General features: G+C 32.0%; 2 protein-coding genes across 3 annotated transcripts in view; both read right to left on the bottom strand.

Annotated features, from left to right (window-relative positions):
• LOC106618610 (proto-oncogene tyrosine-protein kinase receptor Ret) overlaps positions 1–27910 on the bottom strand; it is a 34280-nt gene that overhangs the window by 2762 nt on the left and 3608 nt on the right. Inside the window, exons 2-11 of one of the 2 annotated variants that reach the window (XM_036368978.2) lie at positions 4252–4444; positions 3723–3750; positions 2213–2293; positions 2065–2147; positions 1809–1953; positions 1573–1753; positions 1240–1478; positions 1118–1170; positions 474–628; positions 275–314 (exon numbers count right to left, since the gene is read on the bottom strand). In XM_036368978.2, the coding sequence (XP_036224871.2) occupies positions 275–314; positions 474–628; positions 1118–1170; positions 1240–1478; positions 1573–1753; positions 1809–1953; positions 2065–2147; positions 2213–2293; positions 3723–3750; positions 4252–4380 (1134 nt within the window). In that variant the 5' untranslated portion in view covers positions 4381–4444. Of the gene's footprint in view, positions 1–274; positions 315–473; positions 629–1117; positions 1171–1239; positions 1479–1572; positions 1754–1808; positions 1954–2064; positions 2148–2212; positions 2294–3722; positions 3751–4251; positions 4448–27910 lie in introns of both variants that reach the window. The other variant, XM_036368977.2, reaches the window with a different exon arrangement.
• LOC106618611 (facilitated trehalose transporter Tret1) lies at positions 9386–14371 on the bottom strand. The gene is made up of 6 exons (XM_036368988.2): positions 14070–14371; positions 12035–12267; positions 11837–11967; positions 11423–11763; positions 10930–11351; positions 9386–9722 (listed from the first exon to the last, which is right to left on the bottom strand). Exons 1-6 carry the CDS (start codon positions 14146–14148, stop codon positions 9516–9518), a joined length of 1413 nt encoding a protein of 470 aa, XP_036224881.2. The 5' UTR covers positions 14149–14371; the 3' UTR covers positions 9386–9515.

The following is a 27910-nucleotide window of genomic DNA, read 5'->3' on the forward strand; positions in this document are numbered from 1 at the left end:
TGGCGTTTCCTTTTGGGTGTTACAAACTTCGGTGCAAACTTTATATACCCTGTTCAGGGTATAAAAAAAGATATTTTATGGTTTTCCAGATTAACTGATTTACCTAAACGAATCTGGTTGAATATTAAAAAGTTGAAAATATTTTTAATATCGCTATATACTTTTGGGGAGGAGACCATGAGTCTACCAGTTATTATTAATATTTTGAGAGGTTTTCAGGCTATGAGGTATCTAAAATCAGACTTATTATGAGATATTATCCAGTATTACTCACCTCAACATACTTATCGACGTAGTTGATGTTGTCTTCCATTCTAAAAACAATAAAAAAAAAATTTTTGAAATACAAATGCATAAAAACTAACCTTTGGCAATTCAACACTTGTTTTTAATAAATGATTATAATTTTAATGCATTTAAAAATCAGTTATATATATTCGAAATCATATAAATAAAGCTCAAAGCATACTTACTCGACCATTGTGGAAAATGGCGCCAGACAATGTTCTTCCTTTTGTAGAACACCGTTATGGAATTTGGCAATTTTATTACGTCTCCAATAGCAAAATGTCAAGGCCAAAACGACAATGCAGAGAAAAAGCGCACTGAGAATAATTAAGGCAATGCCCTGTAGAGAAAATAACATAAATATGTTTATATACCATAGATGAAATAAGAATCCAAATATTTTGGAAATTATTTCAAAATATTTCCTTAAACCTCTTTTCGAAGCATGACAACAGTTAAAACATGAGACAAATGGACACAGTGAATGGAAGTATTTACGATTTTTATATGCATGAACTAGTTGGGGTTGCCAACTTTTTGCAAATTTCGATTCAGATAAAATTAAGGATAATATTTGTTTAAGCTTTTCTATTAATATGAAGGTTCTTCCTGAAGAACTCATAGCTTCACTGTTTTAGTTTGAAAATATATCGAAAATCAACTGGAGTGGTATTAAGAAAAAATGCTTCTCGGCACATTTTTAAAGCCATTTAAGTGCTATTTGTATGTTTGGAATGTATTGGAACGTTTGGTAATTTTTCAGAATACTTGTAGTATATTAACTTTTTTGAGCGCTTTTCTAGAATTTATTTTACGATATTTTACTTACCAAATCGAAGTCAGCAGCTTCAACATTTTCTTCTGCTTTTAAAAAGTCAGGAACTGCGAAGTAAACACAAATAATAATAAAAGAGTAAATATCTACTATCCCTGTAGGAAATTGTAACATACCTGTAACATTTGAGAAATACTCTGGACCGCCGCATTGCAAATCGTCTATTATATATGAGCGAATTTTGAGCACAGCATTGGCAACTAATTGCTTTTCTTTTGGTATACGTATTTTAAAGACACCCTTCATTGTGCCCTTGGTATTAAGATGTGTTGCATTTTTTATGGAATACAAATGCTCTGTGATGGGTAAGAGGCGACCACCCCACGACAGTGAAGGATTTGTTTGTTCGCTGATGCTGTGAATGTTAAAATGTAGGCATATCAAAAAAAAAAAATAATTTAAAAAAAATATTCGTTTGTAGAAGCTCTTTGTAATAATACCACACTCACATTAAATATAATTTCCAGTGATTATTTGTGTATATATCATCATGATTATGCTTGTTCATAACCTTTTCATATTCAATCGACCAATTGAAGATTATCGTCTCATTATCTGGTATATTCACATATGATATGACTTTGGGTAGTGTTTCAGCGTGTCGACAGGAACACGCGCCCATTATGCAATCTACGAAAGACAGTAATATGAATTACGGTCCACACAACTAACTCGCCTGTCTTACATGGCACAGACACTGTCGTTCGTTCGGATACCAATGTATTCGAGGTTTCCACTAATACTGAATAATCGCAGCCAAACATGAAGCCACACTCATTTTGATCCACATGCGTCATTGGATTCTCCGGTATGATCATGCTTTTAGTTTCCTGCATTTGAATAGAACAATTTATGATTTTGGTTTAAAATCTGTTGAACTTTCTTGTTTGAACACAATAATTAAGATTTGAGATTTAGCATTATTAGAATTTCTAACCAACCTTAACAACGCCGTAGACACTGCAAGGCGGTTCACTGCACTTCGTGTAGTTTGTTGCAGTCACAATAACGTTGTATGAGGTACCTTTAAAACCACATTAATATTTCTTTAATATAATTATTATTATTTTTTTAATATATTTTATATACCTTTGGGCAAATTGTCATCCCAGCTGATCAATAATTGCACAATATCGCCTATTTCGTGTAATGTTACATTAGTTCTAACACCTGTGAAGATTTATGAAATTTATATTTAGAAATCCAGCTGAAAGAGTGATTTAATAAGTCCTGAAGACAGCTACTGCGCCTTCAGCATATTGAAAAATGGGTATTTGTTAAAATCATAAATAAATTTTTCTCTGTAAACCGCAACAGAAAGAAGCTTGAGTACTGTGCCAGCCTGTACTGGCGAGTATGAGTAGTTTAATACAAGCTTGCTTGGTTCAGGATAGCTTATGAGTATTTTAGAAATACTATTCGTCTTCGATTCGCTATCTTTTTTGTTAACTCATTACAATGATAACTTTATAGTATTTATATTAGTGATGCATATGTTATATTCGCTACTCTCTTACATAGAGTTCTCAGAAGTTCTTATTTTTTTTTTTCGTCCAATAAATTTTTTTTTAAATTTATGGTACTATCCGTTTTATTGACTTTATAAAATATGTAAAAAGACTTAATGTAAAGTGAAGGACAAACGGTCGAACAAAAGGACAAGTTCAAGTTTATTCTTATATTCTTTAAATAGCAAAAACACTTTTTTTACACCCGATTCATTTCAATGTCAAGAGTTTTAATGAACCACTCTAATTAATTATACCATAAATATTTGTGAATACTATAAAATCACATTAAAAAAGAGTGAAACCGTATGCAACTTTTTTTTCATTCTACAATATAAAGACGTTCGAATTTGATTAACATATAGCTTTTGTTACATACGCTTATAAAAATATAGGGTGTTTTCTTGGAGAACATTTATTTTAATTTAAAAAATAAAGCAAGAAAAAACGTTGCATTCGTCTGCTCCGAATTATATCCTTAACAGGTGAATTTCTTATAGCAGAAAAGGGATTCATCTTGCCAACTATATGCTTGTGTTCGATAGATCCTAAATTGTATCATTGCCTTGGAAAATAGTCCGTGCAAAATTTCTATACGCATCGTGAAGATATCTCGTCAAATAAAAAGGTTTTCCATACAATTACTTGATTCTGATCGTTCGGTTTGTATGGCAGCTATATACTATTGTGATTTGATATCGGCGGTTTCAACAAACTAGCAGCTTCTTCTGTAGAAAAGTACGTGTACAAAATTTCAGATCGATAACTCAAAAACTGAGACACTAGTTCGCGTATATATATACAGACAAACAGACAGACGAACATGGCTAAATCAACTCAGTTTATTATGCAGTTCATTTATATATGTCTTTTATATGATCTCCGAGGTTTCCTTCTGAGTGTTACAAACTTCGTGGCAACCTTAATACACCCTGTTCAGCGTATAATTAACGAAAGTGGCTTTCTTAATTGGAAAATTTTATGAATTTGAATTGAACGTTGTAGTAAATTCTCTTCCACAAAAAAGACGCTCTATATTTATCTATATTTATTCATCTGATTAATTTATGTCAATATTTATTATATTTTACCTGTTATTTTGCCAGAACGTGTTAAACGCTGTAATAAGAAGATTTCATTAAATTAGCTAAGTATTCTTAATCAGTTAATATAATTTAAAAAATATGTCTAAAATTGCTTGGCAATCCTAATTTATTTCTAGACTATTAAAAAATTTGCAAACAACTCTACCCAAAAATATTTCTTCAATTAAATAATTTCTATTTTTATTTATTTTACTTGCTGCACAATGGCTCTGAGGCACACGCACACCTACTACGCATTCATTCATATATTGTAATTCACAATTATTTACATACATACATATGTAGTATGTGTAATAAAATATTAATGGCGCTATCTGCCTTGTTGCTGGTAATAATTATATAACAAATTATTCATTCTTATTTTATTGCAGCCAATAAACAAAAACATTTCCCTACATACACATACGCACATATTTGTACTACTAAATAGTTATATACGTATGTACATATGTATGCATATACAGGTGTACTACAATATTAGTCTGTATGGCTTCATTCGTTCGCAAATATTTACCTTAGCAGGAGCGCCCGCGGCCTCTGCGCTTGTTGTTGTTGTGGATGTTACCAATCGTAAAGTGACGGTCGTTAAAATGGAAAGCAACAAGATGGTCACACACTGCATATACAAGAGTTTCGAACACATTTTCACACTCTACTCATCGTACTTTGGCACCGGTCATGTTGTTGTGGATTTGAACCATTGACTTCTGCTGGAAGATAAATGAAGAAATACAAAATTAATTTGGTGAATTTTGAGTGTAAATAATAATTAATTATATTGTATATATAAATATGTATATTTATGTAGAAAATGCCTATACGAAGAGTAGAACCACTGATACTACATTTCACTCTAACCCTAGATATAGAGAGAGCTTTAGAACATAAGGAATATGCCCTGAGCGTCTTTCTTAACATAAGCGGAACATTTAATAATGCCTCCAATAGAGCAGTCGTTAATAATCTGGAAGCTTCAATCATAACATGGATACAAGCTCTTATGAGCTGCAGGAAGATTAATGTAAAATGGAACGAAGCCAGTATGCTCACATTAGCGCGAACAGAAACTCCTAAGAATAGTGTACTGTCGCTTCTCCTGTGTTCACTTGTAGCAAATCTACTGCTTTTGAAGGAAACAGAAGTAATACTTAATCAGGTAGTTCCGTGGGAGGGATATGCGGTGGGAATAGGTTAGGTTTAGCGGATTAAAGTTCCGCACTTCGGCTTTCGATGCTTCCCCCTACTTACAAAAAAAAAAAAAAAAAAGGAAACCGATAGATATGGTGGCTAACAGAAAGCGGCTGCATATAAATTATGCATCCGAGCCACAAGTCACAGGTCGCAACTTACTGGCATCACATGCGAGCCGTATGCGCATTATTGATGATGACACAAAAATCTAAGGAAGAGAATATGAGACCCATTTAACATCTACGTGTACACTCTTTACTCCCCAAACATATAATATGATATGCGATGTACCTAAATCCGGAAGGTTCAATATAATTAAAAATAGACGTATATGTTTCAAACTTTTTTTGTGTTAACCTACGAGAAGTCCAGGTACGAAAGTATGACTCACTGCTAATCTCTGTTACCTTAATATTATAAAAAGTATTAAATTAATTAATTTTAACTTTAAGTTGTACAAATTTTCCTAAACCGTGCGTATACATATTTACCCCATGTAATGTTTATATTATCTGTGTCGTTTATCATTAACATACAAGTATGTATGTGTCACTTAATACAAAACAAATTGCGATTTGTAACCTCCAAAGCCTGCGCGAAGTGACAGTAAATTAAATGAATAAATGCTCATCAATTAAAGTAACCTCCACGTTCTGGGAAATTTAACGTCAAAAACTTGAAACATTCATTTACTTGTCCTACATATCAGAGATAGAGGGGAGCATGAAAAGTGCGACCATCCGTGTGGTGAAATGTCAACATGCGGTAAAAATGTGTGGATGGATTGGTGTTATATGTAAGTACACCGCCCACCCTTAAGCTTTGCATCAACTATACAACTATACGACTTTTGTATACAAGTATATATACCTATGTTTGTTGTATAATATATAAGAACTTACTATACAAGTATTTCTTTGGGTGAATGCAGTTGCCTTATAGGAATAGTTTGAATTAGATACAATGCTTAAAGGGTTACATGGGTTTCACGGCTTGAAAAAAAAACATTTTTTCTCTTTTTCTCCTTTTGAAATTCTCAAGTTGATACCAGTAATACTTTTGGAGATACAGCTTTGAAAGTTGCGCGCTTGAGATCAGGTATATAGTGACTTAAGACTTTAAACGTGCTTTTCTCGAAACTGTGTTTTCAAAATCGGTTGTCAAGATTTCTCAACCGATCTTAAAATTTTATACAGGTCTTTGTGATTTAATATACAAGATTTTGCTGCAGAGGATTTTTTTATTTTTGTTCAATTACAACTGTTTAAAAAACAAAAAACGTCGTGAAATGTTTACCAAAATTTGCATGTTTTTGTAAAAACGTCCGCCAAAAATACAATTTTCACTTTATTTGTTTTTTCCCCTTCCAATACCTAGTTTAACCCTCTTAGTTCAAATACGTATTTTTTCTTTTTACTTTTGATGATCCTGTCAGAAATTCTGCTGTCAACGCGGAAGCACGTGTTTTCAGAGGCACTGCCGGAAATGACATCGTAATAACCGAATTTTGAATATTTTCGTTTGAAAATTTCATCAATATGTTTCTTTGGAAAATTAAAAAAGTTTGAATAAAATAGTTAATTTTTTATTTGAAAAAAAAAATTACTGAAAATATGGTGTTTTTGCTCGACGAAACCCATGTAACCCCTTAAGCTTTAATAAAAGCTGCAGGAAAGAGTGTTTAGTTCGCACATTATTATAGAGATTAAGTATTGATATAATTGAATAACCTGGTTCTGCAAATAAATAGTAGTCGCCCAACACAAATTCTACTTCGAAGTGTTGAGGAATTAAGATTTCCAGTCTTTATCATAACTTAAATCTGGTAAATGGCCTGAGAAAAACAGATACACTTCCTTATCGACTTATTAACATTAAAAACAACATGTCAGTGACAAGCAACCGCGTTCTTATCGCATAAGATGGATATACCCCATAACAACATCAAGAAGTCCAGATTTGGAGATATTGAATGCGATATCATCTAGCGGTAGCACGAATAGCGAGAGCACTCTCCTGCAGAGGAGCATTAATAACTTTATTTTAGCTGCCGCTTCGAATCGTGCAGTTTTACGAGCTCGTTTGCAACCCTAATTAAAAGTTAAAAAAATTCCAAAACCCCATTCTCCACTCTATTAAAATGGCATTTGTTAAATTTCATCAGTTAACAGATTTTTCCTACAGGCCTTGAATACAGTATATACAAATATGTAAATATAGCGCTCTATGTATATTCTTAGACTAATGGATGTAAGACTAATTATTATATACTGATTCGAAGACAATGTTGATTGAAACACGTGCTTTCTATTTTGTTTTTATACATGTGAATATATTTAAGACTAAATAGGCGGTCTGCAGAATGTGCAAAATAGAATCTAAGTGTTCTTATCACTAAACATTAAAGATAATGTCATGTCGCTTTAAATGTAACACTAAACCTGTCAACTGGCGCCTGGCAATACTGTAAATAAAAACAGCTTAAAGGATTACACTAGCTTAGAGGCCTAAAAAATGCCTAGTTTCAACGGTTTAGTCTGGTAGTAAGGAAAAAGTCTGGTTGTAACGGAAATATTTTAAAAATAATTAAAGTAACGACAGCGTCGAACTTTAGCTTTGAACAACGAACGAACGAAGCGAAGATAATTTGTATTACAAGTCCAAAGGAATACGGAATCTTTTTTTAAAAGGATGTGGGACGTAACATTTTCGAGTCAGTAATAAGAAGCTTGGTCAAAAGCCAGAATACCACACGTTTTTCTCCGCTTTTGATAAGCATTTCATGATTTATCTCTCTTAACTGCTTTGTTATTGTTGTTGTGGCAGAATGCATTCGCAAAATGTCGAGTTGACGATTTTTGGACATATTAAAATCCGCGTTGGTTCCGGTTCGATATACCCGACTCTCGTAGTAACGTAGTAAGTATGAAAATAATTGTCCCTGGCAAAAAATAATAATTATTTAATTACACAATTGCAGGGACCACTAAATCGTACCAATTAAATAGACGATATCAATTTAAAAATTTAAATTTTAATTTGAATGCAAAACACCCTAGATTACAAATAATTATAAGGCATGTATGTATATTGCATTAGACGGGTAATAGAGCTTAAAGTAGATTTGGAACGCCCAATGGACTTTTGTGGAGAACCTTCACATACCCAATATACAATTTAGTACTTAAGATGGCTTGAAATTAGTGCGTAGTCTTGTTATCGATTTCACCTAATGATTTGACGAAGAAAAGGACACCTCTCTATAACGTTGGAGTATAGAATAGAGAACTGTAGTTAAATGAGTAAATGAGTTTGGATGGTTATGCAAAAAGTTGGTTAGTGCAGTATTGCATGTGTCAGATTTAAGACTGGAAAATTCGATGTTTAACAGCTCAACCTACTAGTAAATCAAAATTGTAGTTATATATTGCACTGGAGACAATTTGAACAGCATGTGTGAGGTTGACTCTGGTATTAAGAAATGTCTGCAAGAATGGTTTTTATAGAAAAAAAGTATATCCTAAGTATTTCGCTATGCTTTCTGAGCGCCATCATAAAACCCTCATTTCATTTCTAGAACGTCTGGTGTTTCTTCACATACGTTCTCTCAGAGCACAGCGAATGTAACTGAAGGAATGAAGTCACATATTTGATGATCAGTCGGCGGCTTGCGCGAAAGTCGGCTATGAAGTTTGATCTCCAATTCCGAGTTTACGCTGTGAGTCAACTTTTAGAGCTCTCACTTTGAAAAATATAAGCTCAACTACGTTCTAATGACGCAATTAATCTAAAATCTGCTCTTTCTACTTTCCACTTCCTTCTACTTCCAAGAATTTTATAAGTTGATTAGGGAACAATCATTTCATTCTAACTTTAATCACTTGAGTTTCTTAGATTTTGTATTGTAGTAGTGTAGCCCCAAATAACAAAAATCCTCAGCTTACAAGGCACCCCATTTAGCGAGAAGTGCCTTCACCACCACACATGAAATGTTATTATTAACAGAAACACTTGCAATTAATGTTTAAGTAAAATGAATATTTTATATTTATTCGCGCACTATATTATTATAATACACATTTTTATTTAAAATAAATAAATATAAAGTATGTCGAAATCACTTGTGGTGCTGCCGATCGAGATGACACGAAAAAAGAATATATGGTTCGCGAATGATGTGACTTAGCTGCGCGGATCATCCTTATTGTTAGTTGGGGTGAGAGATGAAATAATGTGTGTTGTTAACTTGTGTGGTGGCCGAAGCGAGTGTTGATAGATATACTAAGGCTTAGCTCATTTAATCAGCTAGAAAATTCGTTAAAAAATATTTCACACTATTCAAATTATTACTTTACGACTTTAGTAATTCTGCTGTCTTTATTGAAGTAAATAAATAATATAAAATAATATAATAATATATTCATTAGAACAACTTCTTTGTAATTTCAACTCGTGAGTCTAGATACATACATATATTATAGTAAGGTTTTTGCCAAAACAAATAATTTTTAAATACATACATATAAAGCTTAATTTTATTAAAACATATTTACATAAACACTTATAATAATCACTTGTAATGCTTTTTTACGCATCCTCCTTACTCATAGACTTTCCTTTCGTCTCTGGCAAAAATATGGCTATGTAGAATAAGCCGAGGGCGGCGAACGAAGCGCAGGCCCACATTGACGCTGACAAACCGAAGGCCTGCATGAAGGGTGGATATACTTTTATCAATATAAATGTCAAAATGCTAAGCAGTGCCAAGCAAAAGGATGCGCCCTTTGAACGTATCTGCATGAATGAGAAAGATATGCGATTATTTTACAAAAACATTGAATTAATTAGTTAAATATTTTCATTACGAATTACGCGACATTTTTGTACTCCTTTTTTTATAAGCGATCAATTGAGTATTACTCTTTTTGCTGAGCATTTTTTTTTTTATTACAACGTCGAGGGTCGAAATTGTCGCAATACAATACAATTATTTTCTAGTTTTAAAATGCATAAGTATATCACTGTGGAGTTTTCGACTGTAATCATAGGTTGGAATTAAATTACTAAATTCAGCAACACTGTTTAGCTTGTCTAACTTGGTGAGGCCATATATTCAAACTAATATAGTTATGTAAATCTCAACATGCAAGTGCATTCCAGATAAGATAACGCGATGATTTCACGGCATAATCCTGCAAAACCAGTATAAATCGTGGTATATATTATAGAAGATACAAGAACCGTAAAAATTTATTACGCTTTCTGCTCGTCGCTCCCTTATATTAACTGGCGTAACGACGTCATTTATTTATATTTTTATGACATTAGTGAGAAATCGTGAGAGTATCCCAAAAGTCGCATAATCGATCTCAATTGCCAACTCTTTGCTTGGAATCTTCCTAAAAACTGCTTTTTATGTTCCGAGATACAGGCTCCTTCATGGAGGTGAGCATTGACTCCGATAGCAGAGCGGCAATATTAACTTTGTGCTCGCACATTGTGCACTAAAAGTTAGTTAAGGAGTGTTTGTCCCCACTATCGGCGAACCGTGCGAAACAGCCGGAATTGATATTAGCCGTCTAGTCAAACTTAGAGCAGGCTCACTTTCAAGATTTTCGAGAGTTTTTTTCCATCAATATTTAGAAGTATATATGTATCACAATGTGGCCGCGTTCTTAGCTGGTCAAGTGGGATCTGTGCCCCCCTGAACTGTCATTAATCTGCTTCCCTCAACTCTTTTATTTATCTTTCATATCCATTTATTCATACTTCATTTAATTTTTTTACTTTTTTACCTATTTCAATAAAATTATTTTTCATTTCTTTTCAAAAATTTTGAGTTATGCATTTTTGGTCTTCAACACCGAACATTTACGCACTTGAGTTCACATCTGATTTTCATGTAAGCCACTTTAACGCCACTTAAACGACTCGAGCACAAAAATATCGACAAATTCAAACGAATGGTATGTCTGTGTGTTTTTGCTATATTGAAAATTACCTTCGGTGGTAGAATCTCCACCAGCACTACAAATGTGACGGGTATTACGCCCACATTCGCCGCAAGTATGATAAGCGCCATAAGCAGCAGCGGTAACCACGAGCGATAAGGTGTAAGATCCACGCTAGTCTCTTCGGCAAAGAAGGCATACATGCCGAATGCAGCCAAACAAATACCCATGGAGGCGGTGGAGAGCATAAGCAGCATTTTGCGACCATAACGATCCACCAAAATGATGGCGGTTATGGTGCCGATGATTTGCACCACGCCAATTATTGTGGTGTTCGTATTCGGATGTATATCCGTTTTGACGGCGTCGAATATGGACGAAGTATAGTTGAGTATTGCAAAGCTGCCGCTAAATACGTTAATTATAATCAGCAGACTGCCCATGCTGAGCGCATGCATGGCGCGTTTGCTAACTGCAGTTGAATAACGGTATATTTTTTTATCGGTGAAGTAAAAAAAAATATATATTTTGAAAGCGACTTACAGAAATCTCGCCAAGTGACAACGTCTGTTTGCAACTTTTGTGACATAACCGCATCGCGTAACTCCGAAAATTTCGCATTGCACTTATCGGTATCCTGCTTACTCGCAGCATTGAGGCCCTGATAGAATTTAAATGATTTCTCGGCTTTTTCCACTTGCGCGCGATGCAAGAGATACGTCGGTGTTTCCGGAAAGAATGTTTCGATCAGCAAGAAGAGTAAGGGTAGTGAGATCACCAACAGCGGTATGGTGTGATAGGGCACATTCGAAGATAGGGTAAAACCCATCAACATGCCCGAATTCAAGGTGAGTGTGAATAATGAAGTGAGACGACCGCGTATCCTATGTGAGAGTGCATAGTGTAGAGCGTGTTGTATATTTTAAGTCGAAAAAAAATGAAAAAAGTTTGACCTACGCTGGATCGACGATTTCGCCAATGAAAATCGGTATGACAACGTAATTGCCACCACCAGTCATGCCGCCAAGGAAGCGCGCCGCATAAAGATACTCGATAGATTGTGCAAAGTAGACGAGAAACCAAAAGCACTACGGTTCAAAATATTCAATTGAAGTAAACCTGTTGTTATTATTTTGATTTATTGAGTATACTTACAATATGCGGTACGGCCAGGCAATATATGCAGGCTTTACGCCCAATTATATCCAATAGATAACCGAAGAACACATTGGCGATTAAACTGCCTAGGCACACCAGCGCACCCATCCAGGAGCCCTGCTCCACGGAAACCTCAAAGTCAAGCGGACTTTCAGCGGGTGTTTGCAGCTTAAACAGCATAGGCGCGAACCAGCCAAGTCCGATTCCATGGCAAAATGTGATTATGGTTACTAGGTGGCAACACGAAGGCAAGTGCAATATTTAATATTTCGAGTACAAATACTTAGATTTCAGTTTCAGTAATAGATCGCTCAAGTGGTGCTTCTTCTTCTTTCTTAAGACAATTGAAGGCATGACAAGTGGCAATTAAATTGTTTGTTTTGTTTCTTTCGTGAGTGGTTGCTGTTGTTGCTATGCAATAATAATATTGCAGATTTCCATGAAAGCGGATTATGTTGGATGTTGTTTTTTTTTAATTTTTGAACTTTTTATTTTGTTGTAAGCAAACAACCAAGTTATCGCATATTTTATTAAAAGCGAAAAAATATTATATTATTGTATTAAATTTATATTATATAATAAATAATTTTTTATTAATATAAAATAAAATTTTGGCATAATTTAATGAAATAAAATTTTTTAAATTTTTATTTAATATTTAAAACTATATTTTTTACTTTTTTAATACATATGTATCTGTATTATTATCATTTTTTTTTAAATGTTTAAAATTATTTTTTTAGAACTTTTTTGTTTTTGTAAAAACAAATATTATATTTATGTGATATTTAATTTTTTTTTATTTTTATTTAGGTTTTTTGAAATATTATTTACATATGTCTTAATTATTTTTCTTAAGAGTATTTTTATGTTTTCATTGTAGGCAAATAACTAAATTATGATATGTAAAACCAACCAAATTAAATTTTTATCAAATATCCAAAAACTATATGCATATTTTTTTAAATATAAAAAACTATTTTCCTTAGCACTTTTTTGTTTTTTAAAACCAAGTATTTACTACACACACATAAACATATTTTTTTTTTAATTTTATTTGGAATTTGATTTAAAATTTTTTTGACATTACATTTTTTTTGTTTTTAATTTATTTTTTATTTATAGCTTTTTTGTTTTTATTGTAGTGAAATAACTAAGTTATGACATATTTTCTTAGAAATTTTTTTTTTAATTGTTTATTTTTTTTTAATTTTATTTAATTTTTATTAATATTTTAATCAGTTTGATTTCGTTATTTAAACAAACAAAAACACTATTTTTAAATTAATATTTTAATATTTTATTATTTTTGTTTTGTAATATTTTTCGTTTGTTTGTAAAACTAAATATAATTTTAAATTTGCTTTTCTTTTAATTTTATTTGGACTTTTAATTATTTTTGGGTTTTTAAATAAAAATTTTTCTTTTGGATAAGATATGTTTTTTATTTTTTTATTGTAGTTGTTATTATAAAGAAATAACTATGTTATGACATATTTTCTTAAAAACAAAACATTTTATTAATTGTTTTTTTTTTTATTTTAAGAATTTTTTAAATTAATCTTGTTATTTAAACAAAAAAACATTTTTCATATTTTATTATTATTATTTTTTATCTTAGAAATGTTTGGTTTTGTTGCATGTATGTTGTTTGTACAATATTTTTACGTTTTTATTTTTTTTAATTAATTACCATTTAATTTAAATTTTTAGTTGTTTTTTTTTATGATAGTAAAGCTTTTTTTAGACATACAATATATTTTTATGACAAATAAAAATATTTATAATCTTTAGCAAATATTTACATTTATTTTTTGATTTTATTCTCAATTTTTTTACTTTTACTTTTATTTAAATTTTTCAGCTCATTCCACAAACTTCAACAATAAACACTCACTTTAAAGCATTAAAAAAATTATTTAAAAAATTTATAGTCTTAAATAAAAATACACGAAACCACTTTCCACCTGTCATGCCTTCACTCCGCTTGTAACTATTTGTAACTATTTTTTGCATATTTTTATGTATTTACCGCTCGCTGCCGCCAGCAATTGCGTTCGAAATTCAGCGCGAAAAACGCCTTGTGAATTTTTACACAAATTTAACAACATATTTTGGCTTTACTTTTACAGCGTTATAATTTTGCACAGAAAACCAGTTTAACCGTTAAACTAGTTGCACTTAATCAGATATATATGTATATGTCTGTGTGTGTACGGTTGACTATGGGATTTCTCTTAGTTTATTTGCGAGTCTCTTTGGTGCTTGGTAACGGAATTTCGACTTGTGAACTCCATCACTGGTGGCGGTGTACTGTTGGTTCACACTACTCGAAACTCAAACACAATTGCCAAATATTATACATAAATAATATCTTAGCTTCATTCGCTTATATAAATATTTGTCTTGCTTTTTTACTAGCGTTTTTATCTCAAAACAAAACTCACATTTCATCACTAAAGTTTAAGAAAAGGTTTATAACGTATACTGTTATCATTAGTGCTGTGAAAGTGAAAGCTCGCTGAGAGTTTCGGGATTAATGAAATGGTTATAAAAAATCTTAAACCGTTTAAAGATTTTATAAAAGCTGAAAATTAATTTATTTAATACAACAAATATTTAAAATTTCACGTAATGCGATTAAATAAAATTGTTAACATGAAGCTTGAGATACTATTTTAATAAAATCAAATAGATCAAAGGTGTAGATCAAATTGAAGAAAATTGTAAACTTTTAGCTTCGAAAACTGTTTTCAAACGTTTTTTTTTTTCAAATTAGAAAAAAATGGTATCGATTTCCAAAAAATTGTTTGAGATTTTAATATAATTTGTAAAAGACTTACGGGACTTAATTTTTTTCTAAAATTTTTTAAGTGTAAATAGAAAAAATCACATATGAAAACATAGAAAATATTAATATTTATAATGAGGTTGGTTAAATTTTCACCCAATCCCGCGACTTTTTTTGAAATTTTATACATTTTTTCTTCGGAAGCTTTTTGAAAAAGCACATACAAATTAAATCCTCTTAAAATATAGCTCTACCATATATTCTTCGGGACCAAACAAAGTAAATTAGATCGGGATTTAAATAAAATTGAAAACAGCTACAATAAACATAAATTTAAGAACTACTAGGCCTTTATATAAGACCTAAAAATAAAACTCTTAAAAGTCATAAAAAAGTTTATTAAAAATAGCTTTAAAATTTATCGTTTTTTTCATGCAGATCCGTAAGTCGGGACCACTTTAAACTACTTTAATTTTAACAAAAATAAATAGTCATTTGACCTTCTTGAAGTCTCCTATAAAACGCATGCCACAAGTTGACGATAAAAAACACTCTCACGGAGCTAATACGCTTGTAAACAACTTATTGTCAAAACGTGTTTGTCATTCACTTAATTCATAATTTAAAGCACAGCAAAAGTTGAAGTTAATCTTTATGTTTTAAAAAAAAATGTTAGTATTAAATAGAAAAAATCAATAACTTATTATTAAAGTGTGAAATGTATGTGTGTATGTAAATATATACGAGAGACGATTAAGCTAAAGTATTTGAATCAAGCATTCAACCCAATAATAACATAGTTAGTAAGGCGAAGCTAAGTACGGACGGGATATACATATATTAGTTTAATGTAAGGGCAAGTTTATTGCTTTTGATAATAATAAAATTTGTATGTGTTCTCAATAAAAAAAATCTCTTAGTTTAGAAATTCAAATTTAGAAAGTCCCGAAACCGCTAATTTTCGGTATTGACTGCTCTATCAAGCATATTTACGCAACTACGTAACGTTTACTCTGACATTGATGCTACTTTTTGCTATTGTAGGATTGTAGGTGCAAAAAAGTGGAATCCCGCGACAGATGTGTCATAAAAATGTCAGAGATGTTAAAAAGTCTATTTTTATGTCTTAATTTTGGTATATAAATTTTTTATTAATATATGGTATTTATTTGTATATTATATTTATTTGTTTTTTTAAGTACTGAAAAATGTAAAGAAATGTCAACGGACGCAAATCTAAATCTATGTGATTTAATTACGAATAGAATTTTCCATTGCTAAATATATCTAGACAATAATACGAAAAAAAATTCGCTTGTGCATACAAGCATACTTGTATATCGGATCACTGCGAGCAAATTATCGGTTAATCACCCAAGAGCGTTACTAGAGATTAAGTTAAGAGTTAAAGTTTCTATGAGTTTCTAAAGGCCGAATTCATAAATTTAACCGAAACTCCTGTGTACGTGTGTTCGTTTAACTCTTTATTATGCATAGAGCTCATGAGTTGGACGATGTGTATGGCTTAGTCTCCACAATAATTATTTCAAAGGATTAGTGTTTCATTATTCGTGACTTGCTGGAGATGTATTGTTACGCAATACTGGTTGCCTATATTAACATTAACATACATTGATGTGACGTCGCCGACAAGAGCAAATCACCGCATAAGCTATTGTCATTAGGCTTTCAATCATTTGAAGATGCCAGTCTTGCACTTTTTTTTTTTTTTGAGATCTGTCAATTTCTCACATGAATTTCATTATTTCACTCATTGACATCTTCATCTCCATAGATCTTCCGCTTAACCTAAAGTAGTGACGCACTTGTCTATTACTTTGAATTTGGTATACGATTTGCAAACATCTTGTCATATGAAATACAAACAGATAAAGATCATCTACATAAGTTCGTGTTTTGTATAGGAGAAGCATGCGCAGATATCTTTATTGTTTAGTATTTACCTTCGTAACAAAGCGATTAGTAAAAAGCGTGATTTGTTTTGAGCTAATGACTTTTGTAAAAAAAACTGTTACAAAGATAATGTGTGAAATTTTACTTGTTGTTACTGATTAAGTTCAAGTTCATTACAGTACATACGATACGCAAATACGTAGTTAGTACGTAGTACAATATCATAGAAGTCATACACAGTTATCAACAATACACTAACACTGTTTGAAATATTAAAAAAAAAACACTTTCTGAGCTTTAGATGTATCATACCAACACTTGCTAACTAATTAAGGTGGTAGTTAGTATACACACATACAAGTGCAGTTATTGCTTTAGCGACAGAAAGCAAAAACTCAAAAGTAGTAAAATTTCATAAACAGCAATAGTGGTTATCACTATCGTATGTTTTCTTCGCAAACAATCTAATATACGTAATTACACTATGCAACAGAGAAAAAAATTCACACAAATCGGTACCTGGCGCTTTTAGACAGATTATTCAGCCGCTGTAGTATACAAGTATGACAAACAGTCGAAGCAAGATATTCGAATAGACCAGACCAAAACCATACTCACGATAGTCGAGTTTACATTACTGGAATGCACTCTGATTTATATATGGCTAAGCACTGTCAACTCGACAGCATTTCTGAAAATTATTCGAACTGTTTTTTGTTGTCAGAAAACAAAATTCCGGATTATTATCAGCAGGATGACTAAACTAACTCAAATTTGGGATCTCATTTTAGCTGGCATCTTGCAAAAATTTATCTAAAAAACAAGAAAAAACGTTAAATTCAGTTGCTCTTAACAAATACAAAAGATTCCTCACAACAACTTGATTCCGCTCATTCAGTTTGTATGGCAGTTTAGTTAATAATCCGTGCCAAATTTCGTGAAGATATCTCATCAAAAAAAAAAAGTATTCCATACCAGTTTGTATGGCAGCTATATGCTATAGCGGTTCCGATAAATGAGCGGCTGCTTAGGGAGAAAAGGACGTGTGAAATTTCAGAGCGGTATGTCAAAAACTGAGAGACTAGTTCGCGTATATACAGGTGGACAGACAGGCAGTTATAACTAAATCGACTCTGCTCAGCTTGCTGATCATTCGACGTTTCCTTCTTGTTGTTACAAACTTCATGGCAAACCCAGGGTATAAAAAGATTCTAAACATTCAACTGATTTTTGCCCTTGTTACGAAGGAAGAATGGAAGAAAATACGTTGTCCTCTAACCTTTTCCTACGATAATAAATATACCTTAGATAACGGTGACTGATTGACTTTACTAACATGGTTGTTTGTACCATCTGGTTCTAGCATAAGTAAATAACTTGACTACAATCACTATCTCCAAATAGAAATACGTACACCAAATATATCAATGGAAGGAATGGTTTTAGGGTGTTTCACCGCTAAAGTTTAATTCAGCGAGAAATAAGAGTCGGGCGAACTTGATGACTGGAATTTACCAAGGAGGTCATTCGAAAGGCAATCATGTTGCCGAAGTCTATGGGGAGCTTTTGAGCTATAACCTTCGCATATCAACGATAACGCACTATCTGTTCCTTTTTAAGATCTATCACGGTTGTTAAACGAAAGATTGCAGTAAATCTTTAATAAATTTCCAGAATTCTATCAACCCAATTTGTCAGATTTAAATTTCAGTATCGAAATCATTACTTTTGGATCTTAAATTCAACTTCGATTTGTGGTATGACATAAAATTATGGCTTTATGTAATACAACAGCTGCATCTCGATTGGGAATGCTCTCTTCGAGGTATGCCTGCTCATTAAACGAAAAAAAGAAATGAACGAAACCTTCTCGTGCGATTTCTTTAATCTAACATCAGAGTTATGAGTTATCATTTTTGACAGGTATATCTACGAAATCTTAGATCTTGAAAGCAAGACATCCATATACCATATTTATTTTATGATAACTATAATGAGCTTGTATGTCTTCAAGAAATGTCAAGCTTTAGAAGCCCTTTAGACTATTTATGTTTATATAACGAAATCTATGTATAATTAAAAATTATTTCAAATTCAATATAATATTTATATTCAAAATAGACAGTCTACTTTCATGTCATATTTGGCATAGCGTGAATATATCATATTATTCTTATCAATAGTTATAAATAAGCTATACTATTGTAAAAAAAAACATTTCCAAATTATGTTTACTGTTTTTGTTTCCACACGTATAGGAGATAAAAATTTAGAAACAATTTTAAAGCTTTAAGCATCACAACATATATTGATGTTGCCATCGTGGCAATTTCTGCATTTTATCTGAGAGAGAGAGGAGTTAACAGTTGTTTATTTTATTGTATAAACTTTAAGGTAAGGTCACAAAAAATAAATAAATACAACTTTCACCTGAAAGTATGATACTTTGTATGTATGTATGTATTTCATTTTGTATGTTCCAGTAGAGGGCGCGCGGCAACAACAACTGCGAGTGTTGTTCAAACACTCAAAGCATTTTGTTTATTTCAGCGTTATGTATTGTAGATAAATTGTGGAGCGCAAAATATGAGCATAAGTTATTGTGTTTATGCTGTTTGGTCAGCTTGACTTACTACCCACTCATCCATTAAGCTACATTAGTAGAGTAAATATGAGAAGACAATTTATTATAACTCTTTACTCTTCGCCAGCCATGAAACTATAGGTATGTACAACGCAATGCTTATGATATATAAGCTATTGTTGTAGTATTTTGAAAGAAATTTAAAATACTTTTTACGCAGCTACACACATATTGGATAAAAGAAACAAATAAGTTATTTGAATGCTCCGCTGATTGATTAACACTGTATATAAATACCCAGCAATTGCCGGCGAGTAAGTTTCAAACACTCATTCAAGAAATTTTCGTAGTCTCTGCATTGTGATAAACAAAGACAGAGACGTAAACATATTTAAGAAGTGATCGATTTTCCCTTGTTGAGAGATTCGTTTCATGGAAGATTGGTCAAAAATTATTATTCAGTTGAATGTACATATTGGTCAAGTGTGATTAATCACAAATATATAATATTTGGTGACAGAATTAATACTGTATGGTAATTGTTGTTATTGCAATACATTTATACCATAAACACATACATATATAACACATACATATAACATGCATATATGGTACATACATACTAGGGATCACAGTAAACTTTAAGAACAAGAAAAATAAGAAATACTAATCAAATGAGCAAACTTTTAGATCGTTAAGTATCACAGTCGTGATTGCCAACATTTTTCATAGTAAAACAACAAAACACAAATAGTAAATAATATAATAATAGTTTTGTAAGTTTTTTTCGTTAAATAAATCGGTGTCTGCTGCTTTGCTTAAATAAAAATGGAGGAAAGATTTAACTATAAAAAAGATACTTAAATCAAATGAGGTGGCAACATCACATTATACTGTCCTTAAATAACACACATTTCAAAACAACATTGCATTTTCGAAATGAAACTTCTTGAGACAAGTTAGAAAAAATACTGTTACCCGAATTGATAAACCGTTTTTGAAGTTTAGGATGATTTACAACAAAAAAGTTTAAAGCTCATAAACAACTTAAAAAATTTAAAACTTATTATTCTATTACGAATGTCAAACTCAAAAAGACTTTAACTTAAAAACTATCGCATAGACTTGCCACCTGTTTACATTTTTTATTAAATTGCTTTTTATTTTAGTTGAACAAATAATATAATCTTAAAATTAAGACATCAAACTAAACAGCTTTGAGAAAAATATTTATCGTATATATTTTGGAGAAGTGTTGCCACCCATTTGAACATTTTTTAAAAATAAATTTTGTTAACAGTTATTGGAGAGACATTTGCTGCACACGAAACAGAAAATACTAAAAGTATTGAAATGACATAACGAATGGCTGTCTTTGTTTGTTTGTTTCAAAATTGTAGAAAATGTAAAATGTAGAGAACTGACAACTTTGTGCTGTTGGACTGGCTTGTATAGCAACGCTCTCTTCATGATTATAAACACTCTACTATAGGCCACGCTATAACCCCTATTTTAAAGGGTATATCCCTCCAGCCGCTCTTCAAACCAAAAGAAAATTACTTACTTTAAATAACTCCTAAAGCTCTGCCCAAAATCATTGGATAAGTATCACTAAGCGTCTTCATACACCCACAAACTTTAGATAACACAATATTTAATATTCGAAATTGAAAATCTATTTATTGATAATTTATAAATTCTGCTGCAAATATAAAAATAAAATTCCACTACGCAGGTGTAGTCTATGGACGCCGTTAGAAGGGTCACTCATAAGCGCGCTATCAAAATACATATACATACCATACATATCATCACAGTCTATGTGTGCATTTTTATTTTAAAACACCTTCATAACACCAAAACTTTGTCACTTGCAGGTATTTGTATACATTTTGGTAAAGATAAGAAGTGACAAAGCCAAAAGTATTAAGAAAAGTCTGTATTAAGATTGCTTTGTTTTATTTAGTATTAGTGTATGTTTGTTATAGCATTAACAAATCATTTTTAAATAATAGTTAATTCGCATTATATAAATCTGCCAAAAGCGTAACGGTTTCGGTAGTTTTAATAAAATTATTTCGGTACATAAAGTTGTCTGCATTTCGAAAATTAAGATTTTGGAGCTTCTTAATCATACTAACCGGGTATTACCGTATTTTCGAAATCTAAACCATTTTTATAATCGTAATAACTAGATCACTGTCGCTTGCAGATATTACATGAAAGCCCTTTAGGACCTTCAGAATTCGACTCACCCAATTGTAGGAGATTGTTGGAACAGAATAGAGAAGCTTTTACATTTCTAAAAGCATTTATATAACTTACTGGTTAAAATTTCTCGCCTGCCATAAATATAAAATCTAGTAAAAAGAAATTCATTATTCTTTCAATGGCTGACTTTAGTTACTTATATGTAACTTCTGTTGAAAGATAAGATTTCGTATTAAAAAACGTCTCAGACAATTTTCTGATTGCTTGACTCAGTATGGCTTGAGCACGGATCAATGATCGTTATTTATTAGTTAAAAATGTGAATAGTATATATACAAGTATGTAAAAAGAAGCTGGATTATGAGTGTTTACCATCAGCGAATCGCTACTGAATCGCAGACAGATCGATCCATTTCCAAAGCAGATGATTTCAGGTGATATAAAGTGGGTAACTTATGACAGAGTCAAGAGAAAGTGGTAGAGGTCGAGTCGCTGTGAATCTGCGCCAATAGTAGCCAAGTCAGAATTACCGGTAAAAATTCTTTGTTCAATAAATACTGATTTAACTAAAGGAATCTTCCCAGAACTAACGTTACCTTTAGCAATATCTTGCTTTCTGAAAGTTGATATTTACCTAAAAAGTAAACATGAAAATGTTTATATCCTAGAATTTCATAGTTTCATACAATCTAGTGAATATTTTGTCGCTTTCTAACGGTAATTAAATGTATGAATGTATGTTGACATACACACATGAAGAAGCATGAAGCAATTTATGGATTGACTTTATCATCAAGAAATTTACATGCTCGTGTATTGTGTTTATTTATGCAACTATGTCAGTTTGAAATAAAATTATTTATATACGCACACACGCACATCCAATTATATAGTGCGTATTTTCGCACTTGACGCCTTAAGCAAGTAGCAGCTAAATATCCACCACGCCCCATAATAAAAATATGTAGACATTCTAACTGACTGAATTTGATTTGATGTCCGAAATTTGCATGGCCAAATTAGCAATTTCCAGTCGATTTTTGGCGCCAAAGAGACCACGTTGGACTTAACGACCAGCAGAGTGGGTACTACGCGGCGTATGCGTAATATTGATTTCTTATATTGAGTGGAAATCGCATTGAGTAAAGGTTTGCTGTCAAATACATATTTCTCACTTACATACATACATTTGTTTGTATATATATATATGTAACAAGTAAGAAATGGCTGAGTTTGAAACTAGCCGAACATTTTTGTCTCGCAAAGTCAAAAGGTATACTCGTTTGAGAAAAAAAATATTAACACCGATATATTCGGCACAAAATTGGTTTGAATAACGAAAACTTTATAAGCAGTACAAGCATATGGGCATGGGTGTAATATTGACCCGATTTTATAAATTTTTGCCAATACCACATACTACTTATATGCCACAGACTAATAAAAGCCCGAAAGTTCGAAAATCTTTACATTAGGTATATGGTGGCTTAGGGAAGTATTGACCCGATTGAACCCATTTTTGATATACATACATACATACTATTATCAGGAAAGACTCCTCTCTGAATTTCAATTATATATCCCACACATTGACCGATATTTTCGGTAAAAAGTCAACTATAGTTACTGGGGTACACATATTCGGTATCTGGGGGCTTGAACAGTTATAGTCCGATTTGACAATTTTTGGTCATATAATGTCTATAAGCGTACTATTCGGTTAAAGTTTTATCCCGATATATTCATTGGTGCTTGATTTTGCATACTCGAAAGGGAAACTATCAGATGGAATTTAAAATTGTGTTATATGGGAAGTGGGCGTGATTGTAATCCGATTTCGCCCATTTTCGCACTATAACATAGAAATATGAGAAGAATGTTATACACTGCATTTGGTTGAAATCGGTTCAGCAGATCCCAAGATATAGGTTTACACCTAAAAGTGGGCGGTACCAAGCCCATCGCCCAATTTTCACCACGGCTCTTATAAAGTCATCTCATACCATCTTGGGGGTAAAATTTAATGTCTCTGGAGTATTAAGTTATTGAATAATCGCGCTTTAAGTAGTTTCGTCCTGAGAGAACTTTGTTATTGTAGCTTAAATGGTTTGAAAATATATATACATGCAATCTTGTAGAGAGCGGGCCACGCCCATATTTTCAAAATTGTTTGCTTAAAGGTTTCCCTTACCACTGCAATCCTCTGTGCTAAATTACAGTTCTATAACTTAATTTTGTGCTTAGTTATGGCAATTTATGAATTTTGTAGGCGTGGCAGTGGTCCGATTACACCCATCTACGAGGTCGCCCTTTTTTGCTAAGGAAAACTATTATACTCTGTAGCAACATGTTGCAAGAGTATAAAAATACACGTATATATGTATGTGTACGTTTTATTTTAATTGAATCCGTTCGATCAGCCTTTGGTGGCTAACGCTATAAAAAGCGAAATCGCAATGATAAATGATGAAACTCCCCAACAGCCATTCCGGCTATTGCTTCCGCCCACGTCATACACGCAATTATGTATGTATGTATGTACATGTAATTTGGTGCAGCATGTGGCTGTTAGAACAATATACAAATATAAAAGTTAGACGAAAAATTATTTCAACACACTTTTATTGATATTTTAGCAATGTAGCAAATGTGCTATAAGAACAAAAAAAAAATAAAGCTTGCAATTAACTATGGCAAAATTACGCACATTAGAAGACAAAATTACCCATTTTATAACTGTATATTATATTGCTTCTTTTTTCATTTTCACTATAAAGCAAGCTTTAACCTTTCTCCTCATATTCTGCCATTACACTTTTCTCATTAAATGACTCTCTTATTAAAGAACTTTATATTTAATTAACCAAAATCAGCTATGTAGCATTAATTGTAGTTCCCAGTGTAGAAAAAAAGCCTTAAATACATGCTGTACGATATAGAGAGTAAAACAATGACAGCTGTCCTGATTATAATTATAGTCTTAACCATCAATTGAACCCGCCGTCAACATTGATTCCTTTATCAAGAGTGGAGAGATAAACGAGCAAAGTGGTATTTAGTGCTTATGGAATGACAATCTGACATATGTCAAAATACGTAAATCGCTGTATGCGCGTATAAATATGTATTCAATTTAACATCGGAGACGCTATGGAAGTATAAATATAAGTAATCGAAAGCCATGTTTGCGTGTCTGCCCGTCTGTATATACATGAACTACTCAGTTTTTGAGATATCGCTCTGAAATTTTACACACATCCACATAAGGGGGTAGGCCTTCTACTGAGCACCTCTTTAAAGAGCAGACCTAGAGCGAAATTTCTATAACTACAAAAATAACTGTAACTATACTGAAATTTTACATGAATATTTCAAAAAATTTTGGAGTTTTTAACGAGTCTTTCTCGATCTTTAAACGAGTGTTTCTCAATTTTCGAAGTTGCACTATCAAATTTTTTCTGCATATTTTGTATATATACACTATATATGTATACTATATATAATTCTCCATACAGTGACTTACCAGTTCAGCTCAAAAGCGGCCAACATTTTGGGTAAAACTCAACTTTTTTAAAAAAGTCGACATTAAGACAATTTTTTTTTTGCTATAGGTCCTTGTACGGACAATATCTTCTTGCCGATATGGTTTCTTAGGTTTCATCCGTGAAGTATGCCGTAATAACTGCAATAGTGGAGCAACCTTTTTAGAGCGCGTGTGTCTCGAAAAATATTAATTTTTTTTCTAAAAAAATTTACTGCGTAATCCTAAAATATTTACAAGTATACACTTAATATTTGAAAACAATTGATACTGTAGCTTTGTTTTCTTTCTACATCTCAAAAGTCGTCTTTGTTAGGCTGTCACACTAAGTGTGTCCCTTTCCCATTATTTGCGCGTCATTAGATGTTCCACTGTCCAGCTAGCAGCGGTTAATATAACTTTGTCGCAACCTAAAAGTTAGCTAGAATTAAAAAATTTCCCTAACTTAAAATTTTACTTAATTGACTTTTAAAAGAGATGTCTACTTTAGTCTATTGATGCAATATTTACATAATGACGTAACATATTTACATGGCTGACACACCCTGTATGCATACAAATTTAGTTAATTGTCAGCTGTTAAAAATTGTGTTTATTCACCAAAAGCAAATAATTTTTCATATACAGTTATGTTGGTTATATTGTACAAGTTAACTTTATAGTGAAAGCGAACTCTACACATTTGAAAACCCATATTGCCGTTATTTGGGTGGGTTCCCAAACCTCCCGAATTCTCACCCCTCTTACCACTCATTTTGTGTGCAGTTGACTCTCGCACAATAAGCGGTAAAATGCGCGAAACATGTTTACACACGAGTTTATTGATGGAATCTGTTTATTTATTGAGCATTTATTGATAGCTTTGTTTGATAAATGGGCGCAATGATATTGTCGGAAACATGTGTTTGTTCATGTACAACAAATTAGTAATTGTGTTATTATTAACCATTTTCCAATTATGTGTCAAGCTATGTAAATCTAATAAAAACTGAGTTATAGGTGGTTTTCGCAGAAATTTTCGGCAATAAATTCATTTTATAGACGATGAATAAAAAAAGTGTCAAACACACAAACGCCCACACGCACACATGTGCGAAGGCGAAGATGCGCATTTGGCCAATTTAAAATAATACGCTGACAGCTAGTTATTATTTTTAACACACATACATGCATATGCATACATTCATACATAAATAAATATTTAAGTATATGAACAGTTAAATGAACCATATGTGTTTTTGTACCATGAAATTTATAAAGGGTCGTAAATAATAGATAATGAAAATACATATGTATATATGTCTGCAATTGACACTAGGTGTCTAGATACATTTGTATGCACTTAGGTATGTATGGTATGTAGTATACGATTTAGATGACAAATATGCATTGTATGAGTACAATTGTTTTAACTTAAATTTTTTTAGTGACTAAAGGCTAATCCGAGTGCAAGTTTCTTTTGATATAATAAAATTTATTTCATAAAAATTGAATTTTTGTAAAAAAAAATGTTTTATTGTCGATAATATAACTATACCATAGCATTTTTTTTTTTGTAGAAGATATATAGGTGTCGCAAAATAATGAAAATTAAAATATAACATATTCGATTTGATAGCGATCGATTGACAATATACCATACATCATCGATTTGCCATTTCTCTGCTCACAGTCTCAATGCGCTGCGCTCTTGTCAAAAAATGTACATGCAATAATACCAACTACAAAGTTAGTGAGTTAAATTCGATATAAGAGAGTATGCGCAGATCTCATAAAATTGGCATAAATGCCATCTTCAATGCCGACTTGCTTAGTTTTTATAACAGTTTTACTTCATATATCAAAATTCGGTTTAAAATAAAAATACAAATATTTTTTTATAGCTTCAACATATGTTATAATTTGTTCGAATCCTTACTCTCTAACGCTTAACGAAAGAATGGCAGCTAATATACTTGTAAAAGTTCGAAGTAAACTTTAGTCATCAAACAGCTTCTCATAGAATCTAACTTCGGAAATGACTTGAAATTTGTATGACCCTTCATTACAGTGTATAAAAACCAGACGTAGAAAAGCTTGGATAAGCTAAACGACAAAAAAACTATTATGATTCAAAACCATTTCCAAATATTTCTAGTTATACATAACTTAATAAGTTTTTCTGAGGCGCTAGCTCTATAATGACGTCGACTATGGAGACATCTTGGGACACTCGACTCATATTTATCATTTTCACCACAATACTTAACTTCTAATAGTGGAACTTTTTAATTTCGATTAAACTATTTATAATAATTAATTAAACCGAAGTAGGTTTCGTATCGGTTAGCTGTAATCATGATTCAAATATGCCTCATAATACCTTAACAACCGCAAAGAAGATTGCTTCAGGTAGCAGTGACGTCTCGGCATTATCCTAGAAAAATAAAACCCTCAAAACATAAACATTCACAGTGCTGGCTAGCTAATTAGAGATCTCAAAATGACTTGAATATTATTTCTAGCCCGTTTATTTTTAGTAATTCTTCTTTAAAGCAAGAACATATAATATTTTTCCTACACCAATACCCCATAACGTTTAAAATAATATTAAATTATTGCACTAATAAGCTGGCCATTGCTGTACAGCAGGTATCTGCCTAAGTGTTGATTATTTTTCTTTTGTTTTGTATATTTTCAATGTTGTCATTATGATTTATGATGAAAAATATGTACATATCGCAATTGTCCGTTATTCCGTTCTTACGATGCCACACAATATCAAACTTAATGCGTTGCGATAAATGCAGTTCACTACGACTTAGAGGACTAAAGACACGTCCTTAATGTATT

The sequence above is a fragment of the Bactrocera oleae genome, chromosome 5 (genome assembly GCF_042242935.1).
Source record: "Bactrocera oleae isolate idBacOlea1 chromosome 5, idBacOlea1, whole genome shotgun sequence".
Classification (NCBI taxonomy): domain Eukaryota; kingdom Metazoa; phylum Arthropoda; class Insecta; order Diptera; family Tephritidae; genus Bactrocera; species Bactrocera oleae.